Source organism: Lonchura striata, chromosome 12 (assembly GCF_050655825.1).
Source record: "Lonchura striata isolate lonStrDom1 chromosome 12, ASM5065582v1, whole genome shotgun sequence".
In the NCBI taxonomy this organism is placed as follows: Eukaryota; Metazoa; Chordata; class Aves; order Passeriformes; family Estrildidae; genus Lonchura; species Lonchura striata.
In genome coordinates, this window is record NC_140714.1 from 12,679,563 (window position 1) to 12,696,351 (window position 16,789).

The 16,789-nt window shown below is 36.7% G+C and overlaps 1 protein-coding gene across 6 annotated transcripts in view; it reads left to right on the top strand.

The window, feature by feature from the left end:
• The window catches only part of ARHGEF3 (Rho guanine nucleotide exchange factor 3), a 107,744-nt gene extending 96,245 nt beyond the window's left edge, over positions 1 to 11,499 (top strand). For all 6 annotated transcript variants that reach the window (XM_021532712.4, XM_085590597.1, XM_085590598.1 and 3 more), the window contains 8 exons: positions 2,604 to 2,774; positions 4,668 to 4,730; positions 5,022 to 5,118; positions 5,220 to 5,296; positions 6,661 to 6,918; positions 7,085 to 7,255; positions 8,189 to 8,375; positions 9,320 to 11,499. In XM_021532712.4, the coding sequence (XP_021388387.3) occupies positions 2,604 to 2,774; positions 4,668 to 4,730; positions 5,022 to 5,118; positions 5,220 to 5,296; positions 6,661 to 6,918; positions 7,085 to 7,255; positions 8,189 to 8,375; positions 9,320 to 9,648 (1,353 nt within the window). In that variant the 3' untranslated portion in view covers positions 9,649 to 11,499. The remainder of the gene's footprint in view (positions 1 to 2,603; positions 2,775 to 4,667; positions 4,731 to 5,021; positions 5,119 to 5,219; positions 5,297 to 6,660; positions 6,919 to 7,084; positions 7,256 to 8,188; positions 8,376 to 9,319) is intronic.
• The last annotated feature ends 5,290 nt before the right edge of the window (positions 11,500 to 16,789 follow it).

Here is a 16,789-nt window from a genome sequence, read left to right on the forward strand (position 1 = left end):
TTAAGATACGTTCTTAGCTACTTTTTATGTTTTGCATATTGTATTGATTACAGAAATATTTTTTTTGTGTGTGTGCATACTTCACTTTATTCCAATTTTCCACTTATTTTCAATACTTTTTTCATAAGGATTCCAAGTATAAAATACTTTAAGTCTTTCAGGTTTTCTTTCTCACCTTCTTTTAGTTTTTTTGTTTGGTTTGTTTGTTTTTGTTATTGACTATTTGTAGTCATTCTGTTCCTGTCATGTAGGGCAGTGCATCACAGCTGACTAATAAAATGCTGTTAGTTTCCTCTCTGTGCAGCTGCAGTATCCCTAATGCCAAGCAGGGATTCTTACTTGTTAATCCACCTGGGAAGCCAGTTTATTTTATAGCTGCATTTCCAGTCTCCATCGAGCTATACTAATGATTGTGATGATCTGCCTGGTCTTATTCACAGCTGTGCTGTGTGGCTTGAACAGAAAATAGGATCAGAAAAAGAACTCCAGCTGATGCTGAAGAAAGAAATTGAAGTCTGGCTGGCTTCCTCTGCAGCTTCCTTTTTAATCAGTGTGTCTTGAATTTAAGTAGGGAGTCCAAATTGCTTTCTTCTGTCTTAGGACACCAAAAATTTCTAAAAATCCTCAAGAAGAAAATTGTTTTTAATATCAGGTCTGAATGCCACAGCTTTGATTAGTAGTCACCTTTGTCCGCTACATGAAGTTTTTTGCTTTACTGCAGCTGTAATTAAGGGTTGTTAATTGCATTGATTAACATTGGTAACACAAAAACCCTTCAAGAAACAGTCTTACAACAACCAGGAAAGTCTGTTGCCAGAGAAGTATAGCAAACAACATGAGGGGCTGTGGATGGATTTTTCCCTAGCTCCTTTAGTTTCTGAAATTATATGAAAATTTTAATCATCCCACAAGGCCTGTTTTTTAAACAGTGTGTGGGACATGTTTTTTAAGGAAGCCAGAAACTTCCTTATAGGAAAATATTTTTTAAAGACTGGAGATGTAGAAAATTCTCTTTTGACATTCTTGAAGTTTTTTCATGGGATTCTATCACATGAATAGATTTTAAATTTTTCCTTCTTGACAAGTACAAAGCAAAAATAGCATCAGAGTATCTTCAAACTTGTTTTTAGACCTTCAGTTTAGGGCTGCATTCCACTAATAAATAACCTCAGTCCTGTGTCCCTTATTAAGCAAGGTACACTTTGTGTGGTTGATGGTTAAATGGCTAATGTATGACAGAAATCATTTAAATATATACTCTTTGTGTATGGGTAGCAAGGGTGCTAACCAAACAAGCAAGCAGGATTTTGGGGAATTTGGTTTCATTTTGAGTCTTTTAGACTCTTTGTGCCCCTTCTGCCCAATGAGGACAATTTAGGGCTGTGGATTATTGTATGGAGTGTTCTCCTGCAGCAGGAAGGAACATTCTGTCAGTGCATGTGAAAGGTCACTTTTCCCAAAATCCTGCCTAGTTTGAGCTTGCTCCATGATTCCCCATTATAGCAAGTGTAAATTAAGCATGTAATTTCACATGTGTTTCTGTATCTTCTTAACTCTTGAAGGAAAAATAGCACCTGGCTTAAAAAGTTTTGGAGGTGGGGTGTGTGTGTTGATTATTATTTATTGTTAAGGTCTTTGTCAATTCCAAGTAGAACTCAGAATGGTTTCTGTTAAAGGACAGGTTTTTTATTAACATTGTGTTTTCTGCTGTGCTAAAAACATAATATTTATAGCTTCTGTTTGCATTTCATGGGCTCTTATCTTAAGAGAAGAATTTCAAATATTGTCCTTTGTATATGCTGCTTTCAACCTGGAAATAGAGAGAATTTATTTTGTTTTAGATATTCTTACCCCAGGCAATTGAAAGATGATTTTGTTACGTAAGGCAGGTTTTAAATAACAATAAAAATGTGGGGTATTTCAACTATGTGAGATAGCTTAAGCATTTCAGAGGTATGACCTCAAAAATGGCCTCTTAATTTTAATGAAGCAAAAAGGAAACCGTTTCAAAATAGAATAGTAAGACCATAAAGTATTGATTCCTAGCCTGAAATACTTCTAAGAGTTTACAGGCAATTGGAACTCTCAAGTCTCTCTTAAAATTGAAATTGGCTGTATTGAAGTTTAGGACCAGACCAGACTGTAGATACAGAGATGCTGGTACACATTGGTAGAGTGTCTTAATATTTGCATTAATTCTAAATTTTTGGTGAAGCAGAAGCGAAAGGTATGATTAATTCCTGTCTGTTCACTGAATTGAAACTCTGTATATGATAATTTCTGTTAGTTTAGTGTGCTGCACCATTCTGCATTATCTCTGTGGTACACTCTCAGTGCTTTTAGTATGGGAATGAATTGCAGAAGTTTTGTACATGTTGAGGACAGGACATGGATAGAGTTCACTGCAGGAATGGAGGCCCTGCCCTTCCATGAGAATGTATTGAATTAATTTCTCTTACATTCCTGGTACTAAGTGTTGCTATGAAGTTCAAAGTATAAACTGATCAGAGAACATTTGTTTGTTGTCCTGAACCTTAGAAAATGAGCAAAGTGAGGGTGTGACATGAAGCTGATGTAACAAAAACCCCTCTGTCTCTTCCCAGCGCTCCATCAGTTTCCGCAGCGAGAGTCGCCCCGACCTGTTCAGCCCGCGGCCGTGGACTCGCAATGTGGCCCCTGCTAACACCAAGAGGAGAGACAGCAAACTCTGGAGTGAGACCTTCGATGTCTGTGTCAATCACATGCTTACATCCAAGGAAATCAAGAGGCAAGAGGTATAGATATACTTATGTGTGGCAAGCACAATTCTCTCCCTCTCAGGATTTTTCATAGAGGCGCACAGAGAGAAGTGAAAGGGAAAACAATCTCTATTTCTGCTCCTTTATTTTCCTATGTGGAATGTGTTTGGAGAATTGTTTAGAATTGTAAGTGCTTGATTGGATTCTGGTGAGGACTGTTTGTGCCTGGTGGCCAATCCAATCCACCCGTGGCTGGACTCTCGAGAGACTGTCACGAGTTGTGTTAGAGATAAAGTAGTACGTAGTTTTAGTATCTTCCTTTTCTATAGCATATTAATGTATTTTAGCCATAGTTATAATAAATAAATCATTCAGCCTTCTGAATTGAGTCAGACATCGTCATTTATTCCCATTGGATTCACCTGCATTTGCAATACATATGTATATTTTTTAACCATAAATTTCATGTTCAGAAGTTGCCTTTAAAGCATAGAGTTACTCACAGGCATCGGGGTAGCACTTGAAGATGTCCTGCAATTAAAATGTGTCACTACCTCAATTAGAAGCAGAATTCCATCTCTAGTATTTATGACTCAAGCTATATTAGATTAATGTAGTCTTTGTTCAATCCAGCTCATTGTATTCCCGAAATAAACCCAAAGTCACTGAGATATCTTGTGATTGGCTGCATGTGTGTGCATGTTCTGTCTGACACTCTCTGTAGTCATGGTACATATTTTGGTGTTTCATTTTGTTGTTCTGGTAATGCGAGGTGAGTATGCTGTGACAGGAACAGGCGTTCTTCAGGTGATACAGACACACAGAAATGCACCATCATTTCCCTTTTGGAAAAGACTGTCTTTGAGGAAGTTTCCAGTGCTAGACAGATGACACACTGATCAAAAGGTGTGTCTTCCAAAGCTAGAAAGAAGTGTGCCAGGGGTTTTGATGTGTTAGACAAGACAAAATCTAAATGGTTCATATTATAGTCGACACAGAGCTCCTTCAGAATCAAGGTATTTTTATTTTCTGAAGAAATTTCTATCAGTATCAACAAAGCTTGTAACAGTCTCTCTGAGAATACTTCAGGGACTGAGTCATAAATCAAACAACAATAGTGTCAAGCATTTCTTGTGCAAATTTTGTACAGGCATACATAGGAAATAAATTTGTAATTGAGAACTTCAAAGGCAGCTTACTGAAAATTAAACTGTAGAAACTGTTTGCATGGCGTATTGATTGAAAGCTTTGATTGTAAAGCAAGGAATTCTAGCCCAAAATGTCCTTAACTCCTACTGTACCCCAATTTAAAGAGGAAATCATGCAATAAGTTATTAACAATGGGGGTTTGATAAACCAGTTAATTAGGATGGTGTTATTTTTAATCTGCCAGCTTTAAAGTCTCAAATATGCTTTAAGAGGAGTAACTAACATCAGCCAACAGTTACCTACAGCTCAGCCTTTGTAACAAAAAAATGAACTGGTGCCAGTATAAAAGTGCTCAGTACCATGAAATGCTTTAAATAAGATCTATCTCCAATTGATAGAATCCCCTATAACTTCTGGCACTTCATGTGCTGAAATGGAACACAACAAACTCCTATGCAAGCAGTTGTGTAAGTGGCTTAGTCAAAGTTAAAACACCACAACGAAGGTAGTGTCCTACATCTGGGAACATATCCCTTTGGAAAAAAAAAATCTTTGTCTATTTGCGATAAGCTTTTAATGAACATTCTAGTATAACTGTTTTAAAAATCAATGCACTTGATTCTGTAGTTATGGAATAAAGCCTTACTATATTTCTGTAGATTTAGCAGAGAAATGCTTTTACATGGTGTTAAGACAGCCATTTAAAATATAGCATCAACCCATGAAGTGGAGCATAGATTAAATAAAGATACTTTCTAATATTTGTGTCTGTTTTTACAGGCTATCTTTGAACTTTCCCAGGGAGAAGAAGACCTGATAGAAGATCTGAAGTTGGCAAAAAAGGTATGTTTAAAAAACAAAACCAAAAACCAAACCACAACAAAAAGTACTAATTGGTTCATAACACATTTAAAACAATCTTTGTTTTTTATAATTGCTAAGACAGTAAAAGAGGAAAAAACCCAAAACATATTTCAATCTTCCCATTCTTTCTGAAACACTTAAGTGTGCTGCCTTTTTTTTTTAATATGAAATTGATAGTTTAATATAAGGTTATGAAACTTACTTACAGAGACCGCTAAATTCTATAATGAATTTTGCAACCAACAAAGAAATGTTTGTTTTTCTTTTCAGGCTTATCATGACCCAATGCTTAAGCTTTCCATAATGACAGAGCAAGAGTTGAACCAAATTTTTGGAACACTGGACTCTCTAATTCCTCTGCATGAAGGTAAAACTCGAATAGTCTTTGTCTGAATAATCATAGCACATAGATTTAAAGTCAGGTTTATTAAAGTGAAGTTTCTCTTCTTTTTTTCTATTCACTCTCAGATCTTCTTAGGCGACTTCAAGAAGTCAGGAAACCTGATGGATCAACAGATCATGTTGGCCACATCCTCGTGGGTTGGGTAAGGCAGAGTTTATAACCAATTTTGAGACTTCAGTCTGGAGATATAATGTGATTTTTCTCAGACAATTTCCTTTCTATAAAGTGTCAAAAAAATAGTCTTAATATACTTTTTAAAAGTAAGGCAACTGTTTAGGGACACAATAGAATATTTTATCTTTCAGGGATTTTTCCATTAAAAGATTTAGATGGGGATATTGTTTTAAAAGCTTTTGCTATTCAGGAGTTGAGCACTATTTAATATATTTTAAATAAAAATCATGAGTCAAATTAGAGTTTTTCTTATGTAGGTCCTTTAAGAATCTGCCCCTGTTTCTGTTCTGCTTTCCTTATAAAGTCAGACAGGGATACAAGAGAGATGTTGCTGCCTCATAAAAGATAAAATGGATCAGTTCATGTTCACTAGCATCCAAAAGCATAAACACTGAAAATAGCTCTTGTTAGTTTTGTTGATAAAATTGTTATCAGAAAGATTTATTTTTGGTTTTGGATATGTGAGAAGTATGCTTTTAAGTAAATATAAGTAATGAAATTTAGCAGGGAAAAAAAGACTTGAAATTTTAAAGGAATTAAGGAATGATATTTAGCAGCTATATGTGAAAGTGTGGCCTATGGTCAACAAGGGAAGCATTATATAATGTATATAATGCAAATAGTTAATGAAAAATAATTTCTAAATGTCAAAAAAAAAATCTCAATTTTCTTTGCATAAAGTAGTTTAAAATGTATTTTCTGCTGGGTGTTGAGTATCAGTGAACTTCTCTTGGTTCAAATATATTCAAGTCTAATTTCCTTTTTTAAAAGATTTTGCATATTTGGGTGTTAATTCAGCAGGTTTTGTAAATGTACATATTGCTCTAATCAACAGACAAGTTACTTTTTTTTCAGATTTATTTATATATATATATACAGTTTTGTTATCTTAGTTTGGTCAAGGTTCATGTGGGCATTATAAATTTTGATTGTAGAAATTCGCTGATCTGAAAAAGGCCAGGTTTGGGAGTACTCGCTCCTAGGCTTTTATTTTCATTCATAATTAAAGCCAGGCTTCTGTGTTCAAGTGTTGTCTCTACTAAATAGTGCTCAGTCTTAAGTAATTTATATTTTAATGCTTTGCAATAGTAACAGAGATCTGTAGGATCTGAGTGATGAGCAAGTGCTTTTAAATTACATAAATGTTGAATAAGGTAGTCTGAGGACCTTTGTAAAGGTTATATTTGTTGGAAACATGACATCAATAAACTGTGGATAAATCTCCAGCTAAAGGAGTCTCAGCAGGAATTCTCATGTCCTGAATCACCTGAACCTTTCAGTGCAGGAAATTGTGCTTTGCTTCAGCTACAGAATAATTCATTCTTTCCTCAGCTGCCATGCCTGAACTCCTATGACAGCTACTGCAGCAATCAAGTAGCAGCCAAAGCTTTATTGGACCACAAGAAACAAGATCACAGAGTGCAGGATTTCCTGCAGCGCTGCTTGGAGTCTCCCTTCAGCCGCAAGCTGGACCTGTGGAATTTCCTTGACATCCCCCGAAGCCGCTTGGTCAAATACCCACTCCTGCTCAGAGAAATTTTAAGACACACACCAAATGATCATCCAGATCAACAGCATCTGGAAGAAGCTGTGAGTTACTGTTGGGTTTGGGGTTTTTTAGGAGATCATAGCAGTTTCAGCTTATTAGTGAATTAAGGGAAAATACATAAAATATAAAAAAGCACAAATATTTATATGAACAGCTGAATATTGGATGTGTAATTAAAATTCATGTGTTTTCATTGTGTTTCTGCAGATAAATATAATTCAGGGCATTGTGGCTGAAATCAACATAAAGACTGGTGAATCTGAATGCCAGTATTACAAAGAGAGACTTATTTATCTTGAAGAAGGCCAAAGGGATTCATTGATTGATAATTCACGTGCTGTGTGTTGTCACGGGGAGCTGAAGAACAACAGGGGAGTGGTAAGGAATAAATATTTTGTCATAAGTAACTTTAAAAGATATCTTCAATTTGCACAACAGCTAAAAGACCTGTGAGCACACACAGAGAAACATCACTCTCTTATATATAGGAAGTTGATAAATACTAATTATTATATATAACACTAATGTTTTTTGTTAGTAGTTAAGTATCTGTATAGGGAGATAATATGTATCTCTGTCTCTTATGGAGCCTAACAATATCCTGGATAAATTGTAAATCTGATCAATTTCAATACTTACAGGGAAAACCCCCAAGTTTCTGGTCTCAGAGATGTGATATTAATGTCTATAAAGAACACACAAAATGTACCAAGCAAATTGTAAGTTTGTCAAAGGCTGTGGTTATTCAAAAGACTTTACTTGAGTCTTTGTTGAGATCAAGGTTAATTTATTGACCAGAGGAATTTGGTACTTTGAATTCCAGTCTCTGGGGCACTGCGCTATTGATAAGTTTCACAAACTGAGGGGAAAAAATTATTTTATTAGTAGAAGAGAACTCAGTCTTTCCTAGCTTTCCCCCCCTTCAATGTTAAATAAAACTTTTAAATGGACAAACAATGAAAAAATATCTTTTTTCTTTACTGACACTAATGGAAGTAGATAAAACTTGGAAAACCTATTTTAGAAAGCAACAAAGAAAGCAGTGCATTTTTTCAGTTCCGGACCTGCTCCTGTGGAGCATGGTTATGCATTACAGTGGAAGGGTCCTGTTTCACCACACAGCTGAGAGGGAAAGGTGAAGCAGGTGCTGTTTCCTGTTCACCCGGTGAAGGTCAGGCAGGTAGTTCAACACCAAACTACCTGGAAGAAACCGGCCATTTTCATCTTTCTGGTGAACTTGATTTGTTCCGTTCGGTTCAGTGATGTCTCAAGAAAGGAATAATGCTTTATTATCTATGACTCTTTTAACAGAAACTGCATGTCTTCCTCTTTGAGGAGGTGCTGGTGATCACTCGGGCCGTGACCCACAATGAGCAGCTGTGCTACCAGCTGTACCGGCAGCCCATTCCCGTGCGGGAGCTGCTGCTGGAGGACCTGCAGGACGGGGAGGTGCGCCTGGGCGGGTCCTTACGCGGAGCCTTCAGCAACAACGAGAGAAGTATGGCAGCAGCTTGTTCTCTTTGCTCATGTAGGGTCATCATAGCTGTAAGAACCTGCCAGTGTGACATCAGAATAGTCTCTCTAAAATTAACGTTATCTCCGTCCAGCATGTTGAATTTTGTTTCAGACTGGTTTATTACCTTCTAAGTTGTTTCTTTTCAATTCTTCCTCAAAGCTCACTATATTGATAATAGAATTTCTCCACACACGTGCTCCTGTACCAAATTGAGAATGGGAGAACATACAGACTGTAGTGGCAAAACTGCAAAGTTTTACAGTTTTGCAAATTTTGCCTTGCAAAGTTATAAGCAAGAGTATTTTGAAATCTTGAGCTTCAGCTGTTTTGCCTTTCCTTGCACTGGAGGCACTGATTGCTATTCAATAACTCTTTAAGCTGGCAGATACTGTAGTACTCAGGGTCAAGACTGCAGCAATTCATGTTTATACTTCAGTTAAGTGTATTATAAAGATGCTTTTTCTAATACAAGCGTCCCTTAAATCTCATCTGGTCAAAACTTAAAGGGGTTTTTGTATGCATCCACTGTATTAGTGAAGTGAAAGGAAGAGATGAGGCAGTCTTTGGCTGGCACAAGGATGCTGCGTTCAGTGAAGGTTATGGAAATTCACTTTGCAGAGAAGTAGGAGGAGAGGCATTAGTGTGGAAGAAACCTTAATCTTGCCAATTCACCTTAATGGATAGCTCATGCGTGGCAGAACCAAAAATATTTACTCCAGCAATACGAAGTTACTAGAAATGCTTGTGGTGTTCTGTGGTCTTCTCCCAGAAACAAGGAGATACCCAGACTCTTCTCTGGTCTCACATGGTCTTGTCTGACCTTAAGGCAAAGATTGTGCAGATTTTGTTACTTAATATATACTCTTTGATTATAAAATCCATTCAGTCACAGCATTCAGGGGTTTGATATATATTGTTTCTTTCAGTCAAAAACTTCTTTAGAGTGAGCTTCAAAAACGGATCCCAAAGCCAGACGCACTCTCTGCAAGCCAATGACTCCTTCAACAAGCAGCAGTGGCTGAACTGCATCCGGCAGGCCAAGGAGAAGGCGGCGTGCGCGGGCCCGGCGGGCGGGCTGCCGGCGCGGGTCCCTGCGCCGCCCCACGGCCGCAGAGCAGAGGCCCCGGAGCAGATGGAGCAGTCGGACTGCGAGTCAGACTGCAGCATGGACACCAGCGAGCTCAGCGCCGACTGCGAGCGCATGGAGCAGACGAACTCGTGCGAGAGCCAAAAGCAAATAGAAACCAATGTTTGACAACAACTTACAGCTCCCGGAAGAAAATCTGTCTCTTACCTGTACAGTATTTGCATTCCATACATGGAACCATTTGGAGAAGCACTTTTAGAATATTTTTTGTGACAATGTCAATGCAGTTCTTGTATTTGTACCTGTGAGTGTCGTACTGTAACTGCCCATGTGTATAAGCTGGAATCTCTTGCAACTCATGTCCTGTGATTATATTCCATAAACACCCAAGGTGGATGAAAGAGGTACTTGACCAGATATTCTCAATGTCCTGCTGTAAACAGAACCTCTAAACTACTGTTTATGTATGCATTACATAATCACCTTTCCCTAATTTTTGAGTACTTTATTTGCCCTTTAAAGGGGCAGCTGAAGATGTGGACTTAATATGGAATTTCAGAATGGGTATCAAGATAATAAATTTTCTTAAAGGTATGGAAAGAAAAAGTAGTTTCTTGGAACAAAAAAGAAAACTATTTTGCAATAAGCTATCCAAAGTCCTGTTAGCAAGAGCTATAAACAAGGGGCTATAGAACCAGGGACTCTTAAGGGATTTATTTTTCAAAATGAAATGTTGTCCTAAGATCCAGCAGCCAAACTTACTAAAATCTGGACATTTCAAATGGTCAGCATAGTAAGATGGTTTATTTTTCAAAGAATGTAATGCTAATCAACTGAAAAAACCACAACCAAACCTTTACAGCCAGCACTGACTTAAATGAAATGCTGAGAATACTGGATGTTTGTAAATAATCTGCTAATTTGCTTTCAGTGCCATATATAAATTATCCCAAACAGAATAAGAAGGGAAAGGAGCTTTTGCTTGTGAATAGGCCCTCTTCAGCATTTTGCACTCCACTGACCTCCACTGTTGGTTTTAAGCACCACTAATGTTAAAACATTTAATTTTCTGTAAATGTCTGTTTACAATTACATGTAGTTGGTTTTTAAAACTAAGTGATGATTTTATACATATGGTGCTCTACATATATACCCTGTGGGATTATGTAGAGAGAATTTAAACAAAAAGGGAATTTTTTGTCCTTTAGGATGTATTACATCCTTTTTACTTCCCTCAAGTTTTGTTTTAAAAGTTTTCGTTGTATTTCATTTTGTACTGTAATTGGAAATGTTACTGTGTTTTCTGGTGGCTGATTTAACCTACTCATTATGATGAGAAGCATATGAGTCACTTAAATGCAGTCTAAAACATGTAGTGATCATCCTGTTATTTTTCAGGAATCCCTGGGTAGTATTTTATTTCTTACTGTAAGAAATAATGCCAGTGCTGTATGGCAAGCTATGAAAATGATATATTAAAAATTTTAAATGATTCTTAGTATTACACAAGATAACCTGTGCAAAGTACTTGTAACAACAAAAGTAGAAAAACTGCTAAGTTATTGCCAAAAATATTTTCTTGTGTTCTACAAGTTTACATAAAATTTACTAGCTATCTTACATATATATATGCTGAGGTGCATTACAGAAATCAGTGTGACAAGATGATAAACAATATAAAACAAGGTATTTTTATTTTTTAAAAAATGGCATTTTTACCCTATAGAACATATTTCTGTATTTATAGTTTTTCAAAAAAATCAGTTTTCTTTTTTGTTTCAGGCTTTGTAATTTATTTCAACTGCTTCGTTTTTAGAGCTGAATGAGTGAAGATGAAAGGAAAAATCTGCGAAAGAAAAGGCATAGGGAAGTTGTTTAGCAAAAATGTTGAAAAAGAGCAAAAAAGCATGTAAAATGTTCAGATACAGAAGAAAGAAAGAATGTGTGTATTGACTTTTTTTTTATATATAATTGCCTTAAACTTTTCTGGAAGCATTTCAAATAAATTACATTTAACCATTTTGATTTTTATTTGGTTTGGTTAGTTGTGGAAGAAGAATACAAAAAGATTTCAGTGGTACATTCCGTGAGGCTTTAATGTAAGTGACCAAAGGTTGTATTTTGTTTCTTATAAAATGATACATATTTGGATCTAATTTGCTAAATGCACAATAGTAACAGAAACAGGTCACTGGACTCAATTCACCACATTCCCCAAGGTCCTGTATGGCATAATTAATTTAAGTAGGTGGAACAAAAATTTACTGTCCTGTCATCAGTTTCTCTTTCATAATTCCTTGTGGGTTGGAACTGAAATTATTAATTTTAGGGTATTCCAGCCAGCCAGGAAATCATTTGTTTAGTATAATTTAGCCACCTACTCACTGTTCAGCATTCTGGAATGGAAGTGTTTTGGTTGTGCTTTGTAGTTGACATGCACTTAGCTACTGATTGATCTAATAAATCCTAATGATGTTGGGTTTTTCTCTTCAGATCATGCTAAGGATTAAGATTTCCAGTTTAAAGATTACTGATATCATGCTAGATTTGGTAAGATGGTTTTAGTTCTAGCACTTTTAAAATGCCACTGTTTTTGAAAGGATGACTTTTGATTGGGGCAGGAGGATGGTGGTGGAGGGCTGGGTTTGGATAATAAAATGTACCAAAAAGGATGGGTAAAACGTAAAATTATGAGTGTGAAGTAAAGAGGAAGAATCATGTACATAAATATGTTCAAGTGCTTGTCACAGTTAGTAATTCTGGTGTCTGGAGGGGAGTCTGAGAGTTTGCAGCAGTGAAGAGGCAAGAGGCAGTGAGTGAAAAGCCTGAGGTGTCAAGTGCTTCCAGGATCACCACGAGGAGATGGCAAAATGAGGAGTGGGATACAGACACTCCTCTAAACCTGATGCACAAGCACTCTGGATCTCACACTCAAGGAAAAGGGTGAGTGACAAGCTGTCCTGCTCTCAAGAGCAGCATGTCAGTGGTCTGAGGGGGCAGATCCATCCCTTTGTGGCAAATCTGTTTCCTCTTCTCCTCCTGATGAGGAGTCAGGGTAGCTATAGCTTATGAAAGACCTGATGGACCAGAAGCAAAAAAGGTAAAAGCAGAAATTGTCTTGACTGAGGAAGGTAAGCAAAGAGAATGGTGTTGGGACTCTCTTTGGAGACTAGAACACAAAATTGAACTGTCTGTGGCTTTTGTTTCCCCAGATTTGCGCTGCAGCACTGAAAAGAACAAAGCTGGGATGACAACAGGAACACTGTAATGAGCCACCAGGAACAGTAAGTTTGAGATTTGTGAAGCTCAGTGCCAAGAACAGTTGCTAGAATTTGGGTATGGATAGGGCCAAAATTGCAGGGTATAAAAAGTGTTTCTTCTATTTAGCATGAGCCATCTGAACCAGGACCTCTGCCTTTGGACTGCTTCTGTGACAGTGGGACCCAGGTCTCTTGAAGTTTCACAGAATTTCCAGAATTTGAAAACTGTATCAGAACTGTCAGCAGTTTAATGGATTGCATTTTCTGATAAAAATGAAGTTTTTTGGTGACACTGCCTGGAACTTGTAAAAATCTTGATTCCCGGGATCTAACAGAGTCTGAAACCAAGTTCTACATACATGGAAGATGATTTGTTTCCTTTTAAAGGGGGGTTTCAGATCCAGAATGGGCAGCTCTTCCATATTTAATGCTTATTAATGAATACTGATTTTAAAATACTGTAATGTGTTCTACAGGTTGGTGCTGCCATCTCATGGAAATAATGTTGTTTCACAGCTGATTTGATTACTGCAAATTTTAAATTCAGGAATTTTTTAATATATATAAATATATATTCCTGGTTTTACAGAGCCAGGTCAACTACTGCTCCATATTGCCTCACCTTTTAATATCATAGGCATATTTTCTCCATGGCTGGTAAATGATACTAAAGCTCTTTCCAAGTGTGTAAATTAGGTTTTGTTTCTGAGTTTTCGAAAGATTCTTCTCTTTGCATGGTTTAGGAGAAAGATTAAGGATACAGTTCTTCTATCCCTGATCTCCTGGAACCTGAAATTCAGTTGGCACAAAATTAGCTCTTGAGGTTTTGAGGAAATGAGATGTGTTTTGCATCATTACAGTAGTAAGGGAAAGTAAAATAGTAATTAGTGGTTATTTAAATTGTAACAATATACTCAGATTGATTAATTTCAAATTTCTAATTTAGTTTTGAAATTCTTAAACTTGCATTCATAAAAGGATACTGAAGTAATGTCTGGAGGAAGTACCCAAGTTTGCTCCTTGAGCATGCAACCCTCCCTTCTGTCTTTCTTTGTGGCTCTTAATCTGATCTAAATCTGTATTACTAATGGGTTAAAATCATGTTCAGAATCAAAGGGATCATTGTAGTGGGGTGTGTTAGAAATGAGAAGCTTGACTCAGCCAATATATCAAGCAGTAATTCAGTTTATTAATTAATGTGGTAACCTATGAGCAAAGACAGTGGTGGGGGTTTTCCCCTCTGACTGCACACCAATTGTTGGATTTACTGGTATTTACTGATGATATTCATGCATATTCATAAGCTTTCCCCAGCAGTTTCTATTTCCCCTTTTTATGCACGCTGTCAGCAGTTTCTATTTCTACCTTCTGACGTCACAGTTCTTCACTTTAGGATTGTAAATCTATGATGGTGATGTCTGGTTCCTTTCTGATTTTTACACTCTTATCGTGATCAACTCCAGGTTTCAATATCCTAGGATGTACATCCCAGGATGTGTGTCCAGATGGTGGGGTCCAGCTTCTATTTTCTAGGACCATTAATCTATGGTAGTGATGTCCAGCTTTCCCTTTCAAAATCATTAATCAGCAACATTGATGTCCATCTTCCTTTTCCAGGAGCTTGGGATAGGTTCACTTCCCTCTTCTGTTTAAATCCTTTTACATTCTAAAGCTACAGTTTAAAATCCTTAATACTAAGCAACATTCTAAAGTTATAATTCAAAGGTTCTTCTTGCAAAATAGCTTAAGACTTAATTAAAAGCAAAAAGTTCTTATCAAAAGCAACATTCTAAAGTTATAATTCAAATACTCTTATTACAAAACAGCTTAAGACTTGTTATTTGCAAACAAAAGATTGGTTCAAAAGCCTTCTTCCATGCTTTCCTTGGTTGTTTATTAGAACTCATAACTGTCCCACGGCCGTGTTCCACACATTTCACAATTACAATTGCTCAGGTTGCCTTTATTTACCTGACACGAAATACAACTTTGTATTTCACAGGTGGAAAACCACTTGGTGCAAGCCCTGAAGTCATGGTTGAATGCTTGGCAAGTACCAAAAACCACAGAAGCCAGAAAATAGAGAGGAAATAAGATGACAGATTTTACAACCGCTTTTTTCACTTCCAAGTATTTAAGTAACCTCTTCCTATGCTGGTTTTTTGCTGTTTTGTGAACTGGGATTCTTTGCACCTGTTTGATATCCATTGGGATTTAAGATGCACAGTGTGGTGGAGTGATCTGGAATTGCTGGAGCATTTATTAATTAGCACTGAGTAATTTTTGTGATGATCTCTGTCAGACTTAGGTTAATGAATACAGAAAAATAATTCTGTACAACTGCAAAGATATATCTTGTTAAAGCAAGTGATGAGGAAAACTTTGTGGGCTGCTTGTAAATAAGCAAGACTTCAGAGATTGTGTGATTCAAACACCAATCAACTGAACTGCTTGTGTACTGAAGACATGCAGTCTGAAAGTGATTTTAACAGCTCTGCCAATTCAAAATTGATAAAGCAATTTGACATATTTGGAGATATGTAATGGATTGTTGGAGATATATAACACAGCCTTAAATTAGACCAGATTGATACTTCTATTATTTTTTCTTGTACATGGAAATCTATTTAAACAATGTAAAACACAGCAAAGTTATTTCAATAATGAATCAACACATCTGTAATATTCTCTTCACCAGCACCGAATCCTTACAGAGAGGCAGGACATCAGATTTTCAGAGACCAGATTCTCGGGGAGACAGTCCTAATTTATCCATAGGATGAACACTGCATTTGTGGCGTTTATTACCTCTAGATAATGTTTCTGCAGTTAGATAAATACTGGGTGTTATGTTTCTGTAATTTATGTAAATTATAGTTACAGATACTAATTACCCTGTTTAAACTTGCTGGGTCCCCTAACACTTCTAAGAACTACTAATAATTATTAGCTTATCTTTTAATACCCTGGAGGCTACCACTAGCACCAGGCCATTTGTGAGCTGATAGGTTATTTATATTTTTGGATCTACAGCTTATCTAAAAAGAGGTTTAATAAAAGGGCCAGATTAAATTACCTGTTCATTGCGCACCCTGCAAGCATGAAAACTTCATATTTTTAAGGTCAGTGTCTGCTTTCAAGGTGACATATGAATAGCTACAGTTATGGGGATTGAAGGTAATTGGTCTAAGTAGCTAATGAACATATGCATCTGTTCAACAACGACAGCACTAGTACACTTTTAACAAAGAAAACAAATTATAGGCTTCTAATGTTTTGCCTAATTTAATAAACCACAAAATTAGAATTTAGCAACAATTTTATATAAAATAATACAATCAAATATGATCAAGCAGATTCAAAAAGAAATTTGGCAGTGGTTCGGATAAAGCATAAGCAAAATCGATCGATCGGGGTACAGGGAGGGTTTTTCTCATCCTGCCTCCTGCATAAGAAACAAAGGAATCCTAGCACACCTTATATATTATATGCTAATACATATTCATCAATATTTTCTGTAAATCTCCTCCTATTTTTGATTCTTGAAATCCACATCACTATACTGCATGGCACATGCTCCACTTGTTCCTAAGCGGTCTTCTTGGCTTTTCGCTGATCACTTCTGAGGAAAGCTTCTCCTCATCTTCACTTTCCTTTGGACAACGCCACAGGTTGCACATGTGCCCAAAGACTTGTGTTATAGAAGCAGCATCATATTCCAAAAATAAGATGTATTATTTAATAGGCACCTGGAATCATCCCAATTTTGTCCATTTCAAGGCTGATTCTTTAATTATCCCGAGGCCTATTCCGTTTTGGGAGTTTACTTATCTCAAACTACATCCTGTATCCTATTCTCTCATGAACATCTGAGAACATCTGTTTCCTGACACTAATTACATATCCTTTTCCTCTATTACTTTTTAACGAATATTTTATAAAGTATCATATTCATTATCACACTGGTTACTTGTAAAACTAAAATCTGGTATTTGCATTTCTTAGGCATTGCAAGAATGGCTATTTTCAGCAGGCACTGTTCACTCCAG